Source organism: Schistocerca cancellata, chromosome 2 (genome assembly GCF_023864275.1).
Source record: "Schistocerca cancellata isolate TAMUIC-IGC-003103 chromosome 2, iqSchCanc2.1, whole genome shotgun sequence".
NCBI classification, from domain to species: Eukaryota; Metazoa; Arthropoda; class Insecta; order Orthoptera; family Acrididae; genus Schistocerca; species Schistocerca cancellata.
In genome coordinates, this window is record NC_064627.1 from 143,844,356 (window position 1) to 143,865,250 (window position 20,895).

Here is a 20,895-nt window from a genome sequence, read left to right on the forward strand (position 1 = left end):
AGAAGCATCAGGATGAATTTATCGTACTCCCTCGGCCATCGAACCCCTCCGGATTGAAACATAATCTAGAATCTACGGGACCACCTCGATCGGGCTGTTCGCTCCATGGATCCCACTCCGAGAATCCTAGCGCAGCTGGACACGGCACTGAAGTCGACACGGCTCCATACCCCAGTCAGTACCTTCTAGAGTCTCACTCTATTCCTGCACGTCCCGAAGCGGTCCGCTCTGCAGCAGGTGATTATTCAGGCTTTTGACAGGTGATCGCATTAATGTTACTGCACCGTGTGCAACTATGACGCGTATGAAGTGTTGACAGCCTTTTTGGCTCGTCAACAGGCAGTTACTTACGGTGAATATGCTGGAGGTAATGACAGAAAACCCGAGTTTTTACTGTAATTTGATGCACCAAAGAGACCGGTAGCATCTTGCACAACGTTGTTGTCACAGGGAATTTCGGTCTCATTATGACACTGTGTCGGAGTCATTACTTTCAGAAGTCAGTGAGGATGATCCTGGTTCGGTGTATGAACATTTGATGATTGCTATCTGGTGGAATACAAAAGTATCCACTGGAAAATATGACAGAAGTTTAACGTGAAGTACATGGAATTTATTAATGTCGGTGGTATGAAATACTAAGGCCACGAAGCTTAATAGCATTGCCTACAATTAGTCAAATGTAATACGGCAAATCATTAGTACTGATTAATGCGCTGGTTCCAATTTAAGGAAAGTAGAAAATTACAGTCACCTACAAAATATTATCGAGCTGCCTACTAAACAGGCTGATACTAATAACAGAAAAACTGATTGGGGACTACCAATGCCGTTTCCGCAGAAATAGATCCACATTAGATATTCACCCTAAGACAAGTAACTGAGAAGGCGTGGGAATTCAGTGTAGATGTTCACATATTATTCGTAGATTTTAAAAAGGGCTATGATAGCATACACCGATAGACTCTCCTAAATATAATGAAGGGGTTTAAAATACCATCAAAATTAATCAGATTAGTTAAAATGTGTATAGATGAAACTTTATGTCGCATAAAGACACCGGTAGGAGAAACTGAAGATTTTAAGGTGTACACTGGACTGAGACAAGGGGATGCCATTACACCTATTTTTGAACCTTGTCCTAGAGAAGGTCGATAGAGAATTTTCTAAAACCAGTCCACAAGGGATCCAGCTACAGGATGTGAACATTACAAGACTTGCCTATGCAGATGATGTAGCACTAATAAGTAGTTCCAAAAGAGAATTAATCAGAATGATGCAAAATTACTACAAAATTGCTGAGAAAACAGGATTATATGTTAATGAAGAAAAGAGAGAACAACTGCCCATAAGTAATAAAACCAGAAAAGATGCACCTCTGACTGCAGATGGATGCAATTTCAAGACTGTTGACCACTTCAAGTACTTAGGAAGTCTTTTTATTAATAACAACAGAACAGATATAGAAACAGACGCCCGGTTATCAACAGCAAACAAAACAATTTTTAGTTTCGTCAAAATTCTAAGAAAAAGATCACTTAGCAGTAACTTCAAAATCCGCTTATATCAATCGACCATTATACCTGTGATGTTATAGGGATGTGAAACACTAATGTTTAGAAAGATAGATGAAGAAAAACTGATAATATTCGAAAGAAAAGTACTAAGGGAAATTTTTGGACCTGTATACGACGAAAATAACATACAATGGAGAATAACAAGAAATGAAGAATTAAGAGGGCTGTACAAACACCGTAACATCGTCGAAGTGCTCAAGAGAAGGTTGAATTGAGCAGGTCATATAGCAAGAATGACAGAGAATACACTACCTAGAATGGCATTCAGCAGAACAATAGATGGAACGAGAGGAAGAGGGAGACCCAGAATCAGATGGCGAGATACCATTCGGGAGGACACAACTAGGATGAACAGCAACAGCAACTGGACAAACAGTGCATTGGACAGGCAGAAGTGGAAGAGGCTCATAGAGCAGGCGTATGGTCGATAAGGCCCTTGCCACATGTAAAGTAAACTAAAGTAAGAAAATTATACTCAGATAGGAAAAGGAGGAGTAGAAGAAAGATTGCGTAGATGAGTGGTGAAGAAGCACATTACGAAATAGGCAACAAATAGCAGACGTATGAAACTTCCTGGCAGATTAAAACTGTGTGCCCGACCGAGACTCGAACTCGGGACCTTTGCCTTTCGCGGGAAAGTGCTCTGCCATCTGAGCTACCGAAGCACGACTCACGCCCGGTAATCACAGCTTTACTTCTGCCAGTATCTGCTCTCCTACCTTCCAAACTTTACAGAAGCTCTCCTGCGAACCTGGCAGAACTAGCACTCCTGAAAGAAAGGATACAGCGGAGACATGGCTTAGGTTCGCAGGAGAGCTTCTGTAAAGTTTGGAAGGTAGGAGAGCAGATACTGGCAGAAGTAAAGCTGTGAGTACCGGGCGTGAGTCGTGCTTCGGTAGCTCAGATGGTAGAGCACTTTCCCGCGAAAGGCAAAGGTCCCCGAATTCGAGTCTCGGTCGGGCACACAGTTTTAATCTGCCAGGAAGTTTCATATCAGCGCACACTCCGCTGCAGAGTGAAAATCTCATTCAGCAGACGTATGTTTCACTGGTATATTATTACTTGAGTTTAATCATCCAAAATTGGGCCTCATTTACTGATGTGCTACTCATCTGTGATGTTGCAGCATTTTTCTAATATTGTAAACTATTCTGTAATTTTCAGTGTTGCGGGACACGTACCACCGTTTATAGACGGTTTGGCGATGTACAGCTCCAGCAAGCATGCCGTCAAAATACTCCTCGAAGGGCTGAGGAAAGACCTGGTCGCCAAGGGCAGCAAGATACGAGTTGGGGTAAGTCATCCATTGTGTGTGACACATGTCTAACGGACCAGCAGGGGTGTGCTAACTCCTTCTCGATAGTGATACTTCCATATCATCATTGTTATGACTCTGTACTTTCATTCAGCCTATTTTTCGTAAATTTTCTGACTACTTACATTCCAGTTATCCAAAAAATCACAAGTACAATTAAAACACATGAATACAAGGTGTCTGTTCTTTCGGATATGTCGGAAAGAACAGACACCATGCGGAACCCTCAACCATGATAAATCTTACTTAAAGTGAAGGTGGAGGAGGTAGATAGGAAAGTAAAGGAAAGGGAAGTAACTATTGGCATCAGCTGCATGGGAATTTTATGCGGAACAGACGCTACGCCTTCATATAATTGATTCACTTCGATGTGCAGTGTGAGGATGCACAATTCTGTTCGGCCTCCTGTGGGAATCAAACAGAGGGCATGGACGTTGACTGCGGATAGGTGGGTTGGTTGAGAGACGTGCCGAGATATTCTGCGTAATTGCTCTGAACGCTGTGTCCGGATGGCGCAGTGGTTAACGCAATTGCCTAGTAAGCACGAGATCCTGGGTTCGAATCCTGGTCGGGCACCATTTTCGTTCGTTGCCGCTGATTCTGAATAAAGTTCCTGTGCAGCTGCCATCACTAGCTCCTTTCCTTTCTGTCCCCTCAACCTTTAATTAACATAAAATGTAATTAAAAGACTTACAGGTCGAACAGAATGCCCGTAACCAAAGTGTAAGACACATCAATGTGATCAATAACGCCATGAAAGACAGTTCCAGATGAAGAATCAATGTTTTAGTATAGTGCGTCTTTGCCACATACAAATTACTGTAGTACAGGTCAAATGAGGCCAATAGAGATTTTGATAACACCCAGAAAATTTTCCACCCATGGTGTTACTTATGATCTCTATGTGCTCCATGCAAAATGAATGCCATTTGTTCTACAAAGGTTAACTGACGTGGGGGCTATGAGGAACTCAATACAGCTATAGTGGGTATCCCAAACATGATTTATAGGGTTGAGGTTCCGTAGTATGATACAAATTAGTTGCTATACTATTCCAGAAACGAGACATGGCAAGGAAGCAGTGGTTGCGAAGAGAGTGAGAGGTTTGTGTGTTATCTCCAGAGTTACCAATCGCTACAGCGAAGAATCACCAAAGGAAAGCAAGGAGAAATGTGAAATCTAAATTAAAATTTAATGGAGGAGAAATAAAAGCGTTGCCAATGGCATCGTAATTGTGTCAGAGATGGCGACGGGCTTGGAAGATCCAATGAGTGGAATGGATCATTTCTTGAAAAGAAGCCAAATGGTGAGCACCAATAAAAGAAAAACAAAGTTAATAGGGTGTAATTCAATTAAATCTGGTGATACTAATAGAATTTGATTACGAAATGAAACATTAATAGTTGTACCTAGGTTTTGCTCTTTGGGTGGCAAAATAATAGACGATGTCCAAAGTAGAGAGAATATACGGTGCAATGCATACTGGATATTGCGAGAAAAGCCTATCTGAAAAATGGATATACAGGGTGTTTCAGAAGTGATGGTCAATAATTCAGGCATGAAAAAAAACGGGCCAGAAGTAACTAATAAGCCCGAATAAACATGGGTCAGCAGATCAAGCACTGCAGAGGTATTGCTTTAGTTCGAGTTGGGAACCAACTGCACGGCCCTGGATATTTAGGTTGGTATCTCAATGTTTGGGATCGACTATCTGTTTACACATGCGCAACCACTTCCCTTCCCCCCCTCCATGTACTGTGCCGTTACGGCCTCATAATCAGTTACGAACGTGAAGGCACCATACACAGAGGGTACACGAATGAAGAGTACGCTGACATGTACTTCATGTATGGCAAAGCGAATAGCAGCGCCCTTGAGGCTGCACGATTATATGAAGGAGCTGTTCCTCACCCAGACAGGCGTACATTTAGCCGGTTAGTGCCTTACAGAAACCAGGAGTTTCACACACGATGTACGAGAAGGTCGACCCAGATTGGTAGCACCCGATCTTGCGGAAAGGGTGTTACGCATTGTACATGAACGTCCGGATACTTCAACAAGGAGGATTGCTACCCAAGGGCGTGTCCTGATTCATAGAAGTGTGTGGCGAATTTTACATCAGCAGCTACTCTATCTATATCATCTCAAGCGAATGAAAGCCCTCAACAATACTGTTTTCTCTCCTAGAGAGAATTTCTGCCAACGGCTGCTACAACAGCGTACTCTCAATACCCTATTTGTAAGGAGTATTCTGTTAACGGATACGGCTGGATTTCCCCATGACGGTATTTTTGTGTTGTTGTTGTTGTGGTCTTCAGTCCTGAGACTGGTTTGATGCAGCTTTCCATGCTACTCTATCCTGTGCACGTTTCTTCATCTCCCAGTACCTACCCCAACCTACATCCTTCTGAATCTGTTTAGTGTATTCATCTCTTGGTCTCCCTCTATTATTTTTACCCTCCACGCTGCCCTCCAATACTAAATTGGTGCTCTCTTGATGCCTCAGAACATGTCCTACCAACCGATCCCTTCTTCTAGTCAAGTTGTGCCACAAACTTCTCTTCTCCCCAATCCTATTCAATACCTCCTCATTAGTTATATGATCTACCCATCTAATCTTCAGCATTCTTCTGTAGCACCACATTTCGAAAGCTGCTATTCTCTTCGTGTCCAAACCAGTCATCGTCCATGTTTGACTTCCATACATGGCTACACTCCATACAAATACTTTCAGAAACGACTTCCTGACACTTAAATCTATACTCGATGTTAACAAATTTCTCTTCTTCAGAAACGCTTTCCTAGCCATTGCCAGTCTACTTTTTATATTCTCTCTACTTCGACCATCATCAGTTATTTTGCTCCGCAAATAGCAAAACTCCTTTACTACTTTAGGCGTCTCATTTCCTAATTTAATTCCCTCAGCATCACTCGACTTAATTCGACTACATTCCATTATCCTCGTTTTGCTTTTGTTGATGTTCATCTTATATCCTCCTTTCAAGACACTGTCCATTCCGTTTAACTGCTCTTGCAAGTCCTTTGCTGTTGCTGACAGAATTGCAATGTCTTCTGCGAAGCTCAATGTTTTTATTTCTTCTCCATGGATATTAATACCTACTCTGAATTTTGCTTTGTTTCCTTCACTGCTTGCTCAATATACAGATTGAATAACATCGGGGAGAGGCTACAACCCTGTCTCACTCCCTTCCCAACCACTGCTTCCCTTCCATGTCCCTCGACTCTTATAACTACCATCTGTTTTCTGTACAAATTGTAAATAGCCTTTCGCTCCCTGTATTTTACCCCTGCCACCTTTAGAATTTGAAAGAGAGTATTCCAGTCAACATTGTCACAAGCTTTCTCTAAGTCTACAAATGCTATTTTTAACTATCATAATTGTCACATTTGTGCCGATGTCAATCCTAGTGCAGCACACACGACATCAGCAGCGTTATTTATCTGGACAGGACTGCACGGAGAACGCGTAACTGGACCACACTTTCTACCACAGAGACTAACTGGACAGCAGTACTTGTGTTTTCTGCGGAATGTACTTGAATGACGCTGTCCCACTGAACCAGCCCTTAAACATGTGGAATGAAGCAGCCTTCCAGCGTTTACAGAATTCACCAGGACTGCCTGAGAGGATTCGCAACTCAGTTGAGAGACAAGTTGAGTGTTGCATTCAGGTGCATGAACAACATTTCGAACACCCACTTTTAGGTTTAGAGATGCCGTATGTTTCTAGACACAGATGAACTGCACCAGAAAATCTGTTGTATCTCGACAACGGTCGATTTGAGGACCCATGTTAATTGGAGCGTTTTAGCTACTTTTGGCCAGTACTTTCCATATGTCAGTTATTGATCATCACTTCTGAAACACCCTGTACATTAACACCCACACGTTATAAAAATGTATTATGTGTGTGTGTATATCCCACATCTCCTCCTAAACCAAATGGCCGGGCAATACCGCGGTTTGATCGCGTCCGAATTGTTAGTTTGTGCCAGGAAGGGCTCTCAACAAGGGAAGTGTCCAGGCGTCTTGAGTGAACCAAAGCGATGTTGTTCGGACATGGAGGAGATACAGAGAGACAGGAACTGTCGATGAGATGCCTCGATCAGGCCTCCCAAGGGCTACTACTGCAGTGGATGACCGCTACCTCCGGATTATGGCTCGGAGGAAGCCTGACAGCAACGCCACCATGCTGATTAATGCTTTTCGTAAAGCCACAGGACGTCGTGTTGCGACTCAAACTGAGCGCAGTAGGCTGCATGATGCAGAACTTCACTCCAGACGTCCATGGCGAGGTCCTTGTTTGCAACCACGACACCATGCAGCGCGGTACAGATGGGCCCAACAACATGCCGAATGGACCGCTCAGGATTGGCGACAAGTTCTCTTCACCGATGAGTGTCGCATATGCCTTCAACCAGACAAGTGTCGGAGACGTGTTTGGAGGCAACCCGGTCAGGCTGAACGCCTTAGACACACTGCCCAGCGAGTGCAGCAAGGTGGAAGTTCTCTCCTGTATTGGGGAGGCATTATGTGGAGCCGACATACGCTGCTGGTGGTCATGGAAGGCGCCGTAACGGCTGTACGATACGTTAATGCCACTCCCGACCCATAGTGCAACCATATCAGCAGAATATTGGCGAGACATTCGTCTTCATGGATAACAATTCACCGCCCCCTCCCCCCCCCCCCATTGTGCACATCTTGTGAATGACTTGCTTTAGGATAACCACATCGCTCGACTAGAGTGGTCAGCATGTTCTCCAGACATGAACCCTATAGAACATGCCTGGGATAGATTGAAAAGGGCTGTTTATGGGCGACGTGACCCACCAACCATTCTGAGGGATCTACGCCGAATCGCCGTTGAGGAGTGGAACAATCTTCACGAACAGTGCCTTGATGAACTTGTGGGTAGTATGCCACGACGAATACAGGCTTGCATCAATGCAAGAGGACGTGCTACTTGGTATTAGAGGTACCGGAGTGTACAATTTGTACCACCCCCTTGAAAGTCTCGCAGTGTCATGATACAACATGCAATGTGTGGTTTTCATGAGCAATAAAAAGAGTGGAAATGATCTTTATGTTGATCTCTATTCCAGTTTTCTGTGCAGGTTCCGGAACCCTCGGAATCGAGGCGATGCAAAACTTTTTTTGATGTGTGCATATTCGAAACACATTTTGCAGACGGTATTTACATACGCCACTGAATGTACTTATATAAATATATCATTGTACGACATACGGTTCAAGAGATATGACTGCAAATATGATGAGCTGTGTGAAAAAAATGCGCCATCATGCATGGAGTTTAAGTACATTTATTCTTTACCACTAAAATACTCCAACAGTCAAGTCAACATAAGGAAATTCCTGGCACCTGGCAGTGTTGTCGACAGCTTTCAAGTGCGAAGTGCAGACGGCAGCAAGCGAAAACAATAGCTGTGTATGGAGCTATGGAGAGGTACTGTGGTGAAGATGTTTACAAAATGGCTAAGCAGATGCACCCAGCGTACATAAACTGTCTCATAATTTTATAGCTGATTTCACGAATACGTGGTCTAACATGTGTGAGACTGGTTCTGATCTATCTTCCTGCTATAGTTGCGCAAGGACGCTCTGGGAGTGTTTTAGAAATTTGTGTTCAACCTACAGCCTGCAAGATAGGAAGATACTGGTTCACCATGCAGAGTTCAGAAGAGTGCAGCAGTACGAACAGCTGTGTAATCAGACAATGATCTCAACGTCGGTTGCATTACACTCCCTGTAAAGGGAAAGTTATCGTTAGCAGATGTTAGTGTGTGGGTTCAGGCGTAACTAAACTTGCGATTTATTCGTGATTCGTACGGGTAGCACTAAATATCTACAGCAAGACAACAGTAAAAAATTATATACACAAATCTTCCCCGAAATTCACTCTGCTAGTGAAACTCGTATTGCAATACCTACAGTAGGTTCTGAGATAAGCATTCATTTACGGACAGAAAAAAAGCGCTTTGAGACATTAGTAATATGTAAGGATAAAGCATAAATACAGAAAATTCTTCATCTACATTATCTTTCATGTGCACACTAGTAATTACACTCGCTGATAGTTGATGGACATTTATCTTAATATTTTAAAATTGTCAGTGTACTGATGAGTTAATCTGTGGTGTTAATGTGTCTGTATATAAGCCTTGAGCATGTATGCATGCATGTGAGGACAAGGCGGGGGAGGGAGAGAGAGAGAGAGAGAGAGACAGACAGACAGACAGAGGGAAAGAGAATTTAGATTTTCAAAATGTAATTTCTGTTACTATACTTACTTTTGAGTGCAATATATTTTCTTGCAGGAGGTTTCTCCAGGACTAGTGTGGACTGAGGGAGCTGCAAACATAGCGGCTGCTCCTCCAGAAGGAAATGAGTTTTTTGGCAACTTGAAGCAGCAGCCTGCCTTGCAACCAGAAGACTTAGCAGAAGCCGTTGTTTACATGTTGTCTCAGCATCCTCGTGTACAGGTGCGTCTGATGCAGTATAGAATCGATAGATCGTAAATTTGTGTACATGCCATGTAGACTGGTAATTTCACCACAAAGTAATTCAAGATTTCATCCATATTTTCGCAGTGCTCTAGGTAATAAGATGTTTATTGAGTGTGTTTAGAAACTATTCGTTCAAATTAATACAGGAGTTTGACTGCTTGATACATACGTCTGCACCACACTGAGACTTCTCGCTGCGTGTGACCATTCCCCACTAAGGATACAGCGTTCTTTTCCGGCTCAATATTATGTAAAAATCAACACCTATTTCTATCAGGCACTGTTTATAATGTACATGTTTTACAGATTTTTTTGTTGATATCAGGTAACGCAGCACACTTTCTAAACAAATTAGAAGTATTTTGAATATTTTTGAACATATTTAGGGTTATTTAAAAAATTACGAAGAAATTGATGCAATTTTTTTTCCAATATGCTTCCTCAAATTGAGGTACCATTTAATCCAATGTCATACATTTGAAGGTGACCAAATTTTTACTAGATATGCATAACATGATGGCTGAGGTACTAGACCCATTTAATTTCACCTATTACGTATATTACAAGGATAAAAGAATATCGCATCTTACATTTTAATTTTTATAATTTTTTTCCTAATAAAATGTTACTTTTTCTATAATTTAGTTGCTTCTGCAATAAGGCTTAGTTCTACTACATAAGTATGGACTATTTCAAGTTACAGAAAAAATTAGAGCAACGCGTTATAAACTTCAGGAAATATTTGTACCTGAATTCTGAAAAATACAATTTGCAGGAAACTGCAGATGAAGATATGATTCCAATTAAACTGTGCCTCTGAACATCCCTGAAGCATTTCTGCAGCATTTCTTCATCTTCAAGCTTCCTCTTGGCATTCCTTTTAGCAGTTCTTGCTTTTTTGGTAACTTGAACAGTGAATTTTTCAGCTTCATGCACTCTTTGTCTGTCACATGCAAGTAATTGATGGTCCATATTAGAGCTACATTTTACGCCTAAATTTCTCAGGACTTCCAACCTTCCTATCACTTCATCATTGAAACGGTAATCTTTCCCATATGCAATGAATGAAAATTTCATTTGTATTCTGAGTGTCCCCATCAAGACATTTACTAAGCAAAACAGAGTCACTCAGGTCTCTAAAAATTGGTTTTATTCCATTCATAACAGACTCAGGAAGAGAATGCTTATGATGGTACATTTGACCACTTTCTTTTGCTTTTTGGTAAACACACCAAGAATCTGCTTCTTTAGGGCACAGTCCGTGAATAGGGTGGTCATCTGTGGACAACTTATGAAAGTAGGTGGCCCATATAGCTTTCTCATTGCTGTAACATCATTCAGAGGTGTAGTTCGTCTAATGGCCAATCTATAATAACTCTGAAGAAGGTCTATTTCAGTTTCTGTCAATCTGTCTCGGCCAGGCAGAGATTTTTACATCAGATAGTAACTTTCCTTTCATTTTTCTTCGTAGCTTCCTCAATGTAGCACCCATCCTCTGTTGCACATGTCCACAACACTCCAGTTTTGTTACCAAGGTATCATCATAAACATTGAACTCATTAATTTTATTGAAAGCTGTAGCGTCCCCATCGCCTACGTACTTCATATAATTTAACATTATAAACGGGAACCGATCTCTGATATATTTTCAGAACTCAATCACACTCCATACCTCCACTGTAGCCATCATAATTCTTAGAACTGTCGTTAAGTGTGACCATGGCAGGTGTGACAGTACTTAGATAAGCACTCCAACAGCTTTTCCATTCTCCAGGAACGATGTCCTCGACGTTGCCATGTCCCATCAAGTGCAACAGCACTAATATTTACAGTTTCTACTACTGCAGGTTTCATAGACGATTTGGACCAACAGTCAAGGCACCTAAAATTATTTTATATACTTGATGAACCTAATGGGTGGAGCAGGAAGGTCCATCAAACCACAAAACGTTTGAGCAGCCTTTTTTCCTTTTACAGTTGCACGCATTGCATACACTAACTTCAGGTTCACATCATATGAACTATGCACAATGTTCGAAGTCATTTTCGACGTAGATTTATTGTAGGATCTACACAGAACAACTAATTTTGATGTTAAACCCTTCCTGCTACTTTGTTGTTCAGTTATTTCCAGACAGCCTTCACCATCACATTGTTTACGTTTCGCCCCTTCCTTTATCAAAGAAGGTAAGATGCCCATATCAACAACAACAAATCCACTACAAACAGCGTGATTGTTAACACAAAAATTGGAATCACCAGGAGGCGTGCCGTGTGGGAGATTCTTCCATGAAGAACTGATACGTAGGTTACTTTCAACAGTGTGGCTTGCTTTGTTTGTGAACTGGTTACCACCGAATTTCCTTTTATTGAATTTCTTGATGCGTGGCGTAGTTCGCACGCTAAAGGATATGTACTTCCACAAATATATGTAGCACTTGGGCAGCAAATATTCAGTAACACGTGAACTAACTGGTTCATTGAAACAAAAGTAAATACTAGCAAAGATAATCATTTAAAGACACTAGAAACCTGCACTGTTACCAACATATACAACGTATCACACGTATAATCGCTGGAAACAGAAAGTTCACAGTAATTTTCGAAATAATACTGGTTTCTGTAACAGAAATAAAAAGGCCGTGATGCCATACATGACCGTAACTTTATACTTTGCTATATATAGGTAATTTTTCATTTGAAACCCTATAATGTATATATCAATGTAATCAGGGAAGACTATAGAATTTGATAAAGTCATAAATAAATTTCGATTTTTCCAACATTTATACTCGTAAGTACACTGTATCCTTAAAGGGTAGACACAACCGTCGCTCTGGTAGCTATACTGCTACGCTATTTGTTGGCAGATTATGTTGAAACCGTTATCAGTATATCCGCTGTCCCCCACGTGTCATATGCCGTCATCGGATCTTCCACATGTACCAATTTTTTTCCGGCAGTGTATTTTCTTTCCTAGTCCTGTCCTTCACGAAGCGAGCGACCTTAAGACGCTTTGAACGTTCACTCAAACTTGTACAAGCGCGCGGCCTCCCTGCAAATCATCGTCCATTAATTAAGAGAGTTGGAACGACAGCTAACTAACTAGGCTGAACTCTGACCAGAACAACTTTCACTTGTACAAGTGTGAACAGGAAAACATTTCTTAGGCCATAACGCTCCCTCCTCCGGCATGAACCCTTCTGATGATTTTTGCAGGCTCGTACAGGCCATCTGTCCAATGGTGCATAAAACGCGATTCATTTGAAAAGGCCACCTGTCGTCACATGGTGGAGTCCAGTTGTGGTACTGAGCTGCAAATTCCAATCTTAGTCACAGAAGAACAGCGGTCAGCATGTCTTGGAGTATTTGGAAAAGCGGGTAGAAAGTAACAATCAACATCTTCACAATTTGGTAGCTCAGCAGTGTCTCATCATCAAAGAGTGGGATCAGCTATGTTTGGCATACCTAGACTCCCTTTTTTGCCAAAGCGAGGCCATTATCCAGACTACAGGTGGTATCGTACGGTACTAGAGAGATGTCTCCTGGGGGTAGCTAATTTTTTTTCCAGTGTGATTTTATTTTTCGATGTGGTCTTAGACAGTGAAGGCTGCCCACTTCCATGTACCACATTCTGACGCTTCTTGGAGTTTTAGAGAGTACTTTCATCTTGGACAGTACTCCCCGTTCCTACTGATCCTTTCCATCGGTCCTAAAAAAAATTGGTCCTACAAGATAACATTGCTGCCATATGGAAACTAGAGCAGAAGGAAATGCGTATTGTGTTACAGTATAGCGAAATTCATAGGCCTGCCTGCATCTACAGCTCTTACCATTCTAAAAAAGCTAATTTAAGTCCCGGTCTTTTGTGGAACCTGCTGCGTTTGACATTGCTTCACCTTAGGCGACCGATCCGATCCTCGTTAAAGCGATTTTGTTCGTTAGTGGGAGTCCGAGTAAAAGGTAATTATGGAGGTGCATCAGACGGAAAATTTCAGTATGCTACAAAGACACTGGAAACAATCAAAGGGTGTGCCATAAACCACCCATTCAACGTAAGCATCATATGAGCAATCATATAGCTCATATGTAAAAGGATTTTTTATATACACAAAAATACTGTGAATTTAGACAACAATTATAATAAAATACAATTTTGTTTGGAGACATATCAATTCAACAATCATTGCGAAAGTGTTACCTTGCACGTAATCAGTTATCTGGAAGTACATAGGAATATTAAGCTTTGTTTCCATATAACACTGGACTAACAATTTAATTAAAAAGTCGGCGTAAAATTATAGTTGACCATTATTAATTTAACTGCATAGTCTAAATGTAAATCATAAACTCCACTGTACATATACGGAGACATTATGTGATGAAATTTTGAAACAGGGTAGAAGGCGTGGTAAAGACCCTGGAGGGACGCAATCTACCTGGCGGACTCATTCCCAAATAGTAACATTCTGACAGTATACCAAAAGAGTACAAGGGGTATAACCAAAAATGCTGGCTGTGTTTCCAGCATTTATTGCAATATAGTTCTTAACATCTGTGTATGCCATCTATGTTACTTGAAACTGATTTATGAACATCTTATTAACATTTAACTGTATGCCACATGCGCTGTACATCTAAGACACCTGTTTCAAAATTTCATCACCTAGTGTCTCCTTACATGTACAGTGGCGATTGTGGTTTACATTTAGGCTATGCGATTAACTTAAGACTGGTAAATTAAAAGTTTACATCAACTTGTTAATCCTGGTCTAATGGTTTATGTAACAAAGTCTTATGTTCTGACGCACTTCAAGATACGTGATTAAGAGTAAGGCAACACTTGTAATTACGCTTTTTGAATTTTTTGTCTCCAGACAAAAGTGTACTTTATTATAAATAGTATACGAATCCCCAGTATTTTTATGTATAATTCTCTTTCAACTTAACCCATTGTTTTACACATGGGCAGTAAATAGAGGGCGTTGGTTGCCCAGTATGTCGTAAACCGAGGTTACATGTGTGAATTTGTACACAGCGGCCTCAGTTGGACTAATGCTTGTACATGCCTGAGTTAGATTGGCATATGAGTCGTTATAAATACGTCCAGTCTATATTTCTATTTTTAACGGTATGTAATTACGGAATTGTAATTGTGTAGACTGTGACATGTCGCTTGATCAGTGTGCTCTTTCTATGTCTGATTCTTTTATTACTTGTATTTACAGCACTGATGGTAGCTGCACTTGTCAGGTGAAAGCTAGATATGTAATATAGAAAAAAGATAGACGACACTACAACCGATGCTGACCTTTTTTCTGCCCTGAATCAACAATTTGTCTTTTCTATTTAGATGCAGTAGGCTTCCAAAAACCTTGGGCATCCAACCTGTATCCTACGCTATTGCTGCTTGTTACTATGTCTTATTATCCAATTACTTGTTTATCCAATGACTTGTTTGGAAGTAATTTTCTGTGGACGAAGGTCTGCTACGGCTGCAGGATTGTGGTTACGTCCAATTACTTGAAGGCATCTGGGGAGAAAAAATGTTGAGTGGATTCCACTAATAAGGAGGTGAACTGACTGTAATGGAGGTCGTCTAAAAAATTGGGGCTCTATTCGAAAACGTGTCCTAGAGACTTCATTATTACGTTCACACTTACCGATCCTGGAAGTGAGGAGGTGCCTTCTATAAGATCTTTTCTGTATATAAGTAAAGATATGAAGCTGAATTACTTGCAGGCTCTAAATATCTCAATTCTTGTTGCAGGTGCACGATATAATTATTATGCCTACTGGCCAACAATAATGAGAACAACAATGGTACACTTCTGTTGTGTAAGTGGAAATATTTAAAAAATAAAAAGTTTTTTTTAAAATAGTGCATCTGTGTGTATTATTTCTTACTACCCAGCCAAACTATCTATAAACCAATCTAACTGATACTACATAATATCATGTTCAATTATCGTAGGGAATTTTGAGTGCTGTAGTTGATACATACCACTAAACCTTTCTTCCAGACTGTGGTGTCACCGCCAGACACCACACTTGCTAGGTGGTAGCCTTTAAATCGACCGCGGTACGTTAGTATACATCGGACCCGCGTGTCGCCACTATCAGTGATTGCAGACCGAGCGCCGCCACACGGCAGGTCTAGTGTAGAGAGACTCCATAACACTCGCCCCAGTTGCACAGCCGCCTTTGCTTGGTTCACTGTCTACAAACGCTCTTATTTGCAGAGACGACAGTTTAGCATAGCCTTCAGCTACGTCATTTGCTACGACCTAGCAAGGCGCCATATTCAGTTACTATGTCTTCAGAACAGATAATATTGTGAATCATGCACCGTCAAGAGCGACGTTCATCATTAATGGATTAAAGTTAAGTATGAAACTAATTACGTCCGCTTTCTGAAATCTCATTCCTTGTCATGTTCCAGACCTCGCGTCAGTATAGTTCTTCCGTCCTCACGCCAGCCTGCGTGAGCTAAAACGCGTTCATATCGGCCTCCATTCGTAACACGGTGTTGGCTCTTCTGCTAACACAAAACAGACAAGAGAAAGTAGGTAATCTATGAATGTCATCATCGATTCCATGTATTGGACTTTCACTGTCTCTGCGGTAAAGCTTATATTTAAGATACTGGACGGCTTGTTTAACAGTAGATTTATCTGAAAAGAATAAAGAAGAAAATGTCCAGAAACAGATTGCGGGGAGGTTTAAAACAATATTTTGGAAAATGTGTAAGCTGGTGATAGCTTGACTAATACGGAAAAGAAAGAATTACACCAAATATTGATACATTATAAGGTGTTTTCCAATGTATATATGAATGAAAATGAAAAATTAAGAACTATAAATCATTTTTAAAAGCCCTTATCACATATCATTCACACTGATGGAGGCGGCGCATCGAGAAATAAGTAATGTGGTCGATTTGTAAAATCACTAGATCCATTTCCTGTGATATTGTAGATCTACAACGATGACTGTGGTGTAATATTTTGCAGATGATATTTGATGAAGCTGCCAGAATGATGCTACTAGTTGAGCTGAAACATCTCCTGCACAAGTAGGTACAATGCACAAATTGTTTACATACTCATAGACAGGTGATAAAAGTCTGGGATACCTCCTAGCCTAGCGCAGAATCTCGACGTGGCATGAACTCAATGTGAGATCTTGCCCACTCGTCTCGTATAGGGTGCGTAGGAAGCTGTTTTCTCGGATAACTGGACAACATACAAGCAAATCATATTAATGGAATTTATTACAGTAATTGAACTGACACTGCTTAACTTCCGATGGGTCGCAAGCAACTGGCGACCTACAAATAATCAATGTCCTTTGATATATACAGTTTCCATGCAAGCTAATCACACAAGTTCACAAGTCACTGCTATCATTAATACCACTGCAGCTCTTCTAGTGTTAGTGCGGCCGAGGCCAGGGGGCCCGTCGCTTTTATCCTCTTCGTGTAGAGGCCTCTCCTGTCGTGGTGACGTCATAGTCAGCGTGCTATTGCCTGACGTCGTCTCACAGCCCTCTCTGCTGTACCGTTCTTGATCTTCGTGCCGGCACTTGTCGTTTCGCCGGAACACTCAACAAGTCGTTGGAACTCTTCTGCAGAAATACTGAGCCACGCTGCCTCTAGAGCCGTCCATAATTGCGAAAGCGTTGTCGGTGCAGGATGATGAGCACTAACTGAAATGACCTCTCGATTATGTCCCATAAAGGTTCGATGGGATTCACGTTGGGTGATCTGGGTGGCCAAATTATTCTCTCGAATGGTCCATAATGTTCTTCAAAGCAGTCGCGAACAGTTGTGGCTCAGTGACATGGCGCATTCCATGGTTGTTTGGAAACATGAAGTCCATGAATGGTTGCAAGCTGTCTCCAGGTAGCCGACCGTAGCCATTTCCAGTCAATGATCGTTTCTGTTGGACCAGAGGAGTCAGTCCACTCCATGTAAGTACAGACCACACCATAATGGAGCCACCACTAGCTTGCACAGTGCCTTGTTGACAATTTGGATCCATGGCTTCGAGGGGGTCCATTAACCCCTGTTGTTGTTGTTGTGGTCTTCAGTCCTGAGACTGGTTTGACGCAGAGCTGCATGCCCTCGGCAAAAATTACAGCTGTAGTTTCCCCTTGCTTTCAGCCGTTCTCAGTGCCAGCACAGCAAGGCCGTTTTGGTTAGTGTTACAAGGCCAGATCAGTCAATCATCCAGACTGTTGCCCCTGCAACTACTGAAAAGGCTGCTGCCCCTCTTCAGGAACCACACGTTTGTCTGGCCTCTCAATAGATACCCCTCCGTTGTGGTTGCACCTACGGTACGGCTATCTGTATCGTTGAGGCACGCAAACCTCCCCACCAACGGCAAGGTCCATGGTTCATGGGGGGGGGGGGGGGGGGGCTTACCAACTGAAATTGGGAATCATCTGACCAGGCCACAGTTTTTCAGCCGTCTAGTGTCCATCCGACATGGTCACAAGCCCAACAGAGGCGCGGCAGGCGATGTCGTGTTGTTAGCAATGGCAGTCGCGTCGGTCATCTGCTGCTGTAGACCATTAACAGCACATTCCAGGAGTTATTTCACGCAGTGTTGCTTGTCTGTTAGCACTGGTAACTCTACGCAGACACCACTGCTCTCGGTCGTTAAGTGAAGGCCATCGGCCTCTGCGTTGTTCGTGACGAGAGGTAATGCATGAAATGTGGTATTCTCGCCACACTCTTGACACTGTAGATCTCCGAATACTGAATTCCCTAACGATTTCCGAAATGGAATGTCCTATGCGTGTAGCTCCAACTACCAATCCGCGTTCAAAGTTTGTTAATTACCGTCGTGCAGCCACAATCACCTTGGAAACTAATTTCTGTGTCGCTTCGTTAGTGTGAGGTGCAAGGACTACATTAAGTGACACGTGAGCATAAGTTACTAGGTACTAGAGACCTAAGGGTGGTATTAGTCTCTTGGAGATACGACAGCAGGGATGCTGTAATAAAGTATTGTGAAGCAATTTCTGTGTCTCATCGTAAGTGTTAGGGTACAGGGACTTCACTAAAGACGCAGCGGACTGATACTGCCCGCATGTTTCTCGTAAATGGTACTGATGCACTGGTGTCATTTCATTGTAGTACCCGCAGCCTGACACTCACGAAGCAACACGGAAATAACTTCGCGATTGCATACTACACACTCCCTGCTGAAGTATCTCCAAGAGACTAATAACACCATCAGGTCTGTAGCAGCTTGTAACCGGCGCACCACAGCTTCTTTACTGTAGTCGCTACACCCTCTCACCAACGATGCGACACAGATATTGCTCCGAGATTGCATACTACAGCGTCAAATCCGACATATCTCCGAGACTAATGCAGCCCTCAGTTTTCTAGTAGCTTGTAACTGATGCACCGCTGCCCCTTTACTGTAGTCGTCACAGCTTTGAACTGACAATGCAAAACAGAAATTGCAAATGGCTTGCATACTACAGGCTCAATGCCGACGTATCTCCAAGAGACTAATAGTACTTTCAGGTCACTAGTAGCCTTAACTCATACACAACTGCCACTATAGTGTGGCCCAGCACCTTCACCCTGATGATGCGACACAAAAAGTGCTTCGCGATTCCATCTTACAGGCTACCTGCTGACATAACTCCAAGAAACTGATACCACCATCAGGTGTCTAGCAGCTCGTATCTGGTGTACCGCTGCTACTTTACTGTAGTCCTCGAACCCTGACACTAAGAATGCGACACAGAAATTACTTAGCGATTTTATACTACAGGCTCCTCAACGACATATTCCCAAGTGACTACTACCACCGTTAGCTCTCTAGTCGCTTCTAACTGAAGCACCGGTTTCACTTAACTGTAGTCCCACCACCCTCATACTGACGAAGCGACACAGAAATTGCTTTGAAATTGCATACAAAAGGCTAACTACCAACGCATCTCAATGAGACTAATTCCAGCTTGAGGACTCCAGTAGTTTGTAACGGATGCACTGCTGCCACGTTACATAGTAACCACACACATTTACACTATTAAGTTGACACAGAAATTGCTTCACGACTGCATAGTACAGGCTCCCTGACAACATATCTGGAAGAGATACACCCTCAGGTCTCCAGTAGCTTGAAACTGATGCACCGATGTCAGTTTACTGTAGTTCCCGCAGCCCCAACACTAACGATGCGTCAGAGTAATTGCTTCGCGATTGCATACTGTAGGCTCCCTGCCGACGTATTTTCAAGACTACTACCACCCTTAGGTCTCTAGTAGCTTGTGACTGATGGATATATGTCACTTAACTGTAGTCCCCACGCCCTTACAGAGACGAAGCGACACAGAAATTGCTTCGCGATTGCATACCAACGACTCATTGCCGACGTATCTTCCAGAGATTAACACCACCCTCCGGTCCGTAGTAGCTTGCAACTGATGTACCTCTGCCAGTTTACTCTTACAATGACGATGAGACAGAAAAAATGCTTCACGCTTCCATACTAAAGGGACCCTGCCGACGTATCTCCAAGCGGTCGACACCGCTCCCAGGTCTCTAGTAGCTTGTAACTGATGCATCACTGCCTCTTTACTTTAGTCCCAACCCTCTTACAATGACGATGAGACACAAAAATTGTTTCGTGATTGCATACTACAGGTTCCCCGCCGACGTATCTCTAAGAGACAAATACCGCTCTCAGGTCTCTAGTAGCCTGTAACTGATGCACCACTTCCACCTAGTGAAGTCCCTCTACCCTAACCCTTACGATAAGACACAGAAATTGTTTCGAGATGGCATACTTCAGGATCCGTGCTGTCGTATCTCCAAGAGACAAATAGCACCCTCACGTCACTACTAGCTTGAAACTCAAGAATCGCTGCCACTTTGCTGTAGTATTGCTTTCTGATTCCATACCTCACGCTCCCTGCGGACACACCTCCAAAAGAGACAACCTGCATGCTTACAATGACGATGGGACACAAAAACTGGTTTACGATTCCATACCACAGGCTCCCTGCCGCCGTGTCTCCAAGAGATAAATACCGCCCTCCGGTCTCTAGCAGCTTGTATCTGGTCCATCGCTGCCACTTTACAGTAGTTACGAACCCTTACAATGACAATGAAACACTAAAATTGCTTCGTGATTGCATACTACATTTTCCCTGTCGACGTATTTCCAAGAGTGATTTGAGGTCTCTAACATATTGTAACTGATGCATCGCTGCCAGTAAACTGTAGTTACCGCACGTAAAAATGACGATTAAGCAGAAACGTTGCTTCGCGATTCCATACCATAGGCTCCCTGCTGATGTATCTCCAACAGACAAATACCGCCCTCAGGTCTCCAGTAGCGAGTAACTGATGCATCGCTGCCACTTTACTATATTGAACGCACCCTTACAATGACAATGAGACACAAAAATTGCTTTTGCGATTGCATAC

The 20,895-nt window shown here is 42.4% G+C and overlaps 1 protein-coding gene across 1 annotated transcript in view; it reads left to right on the top strand.

Moving 5' to 3' along the window:
* The window catches only part of LOC126161433 (dehydrogenase/reductase SDR family member 11-like), a 37,820-nt gene extending 22,494 nt beyond the window's left edge, over positions 1 to 15,326 (top strand). Inside the window, exons 4-6 of the mRNA XM_049917234.1 lie at positions 2,742 to 2,871; positions 9,252 to 9,416; positions 15,211 to 15,326. Of these exons, the coding sequence (XP_049773191.1) occupies positions 2,742 to 2,871; positions 9,252 to 9,416; positions 15,211 to 15,249 (334 nt within the window). The 3' untranslated portion in view covers positions 15,250 to 15,326. The remainder of the gene's footprint in view (positions 1 to 2,741; positions 2,872 to 9,251; positions 9,417 to 15,210) is intronic.
* The last annotated feature ends 5,569 nt before the right edge of the window (positions 15,327 to 20,895 follow it).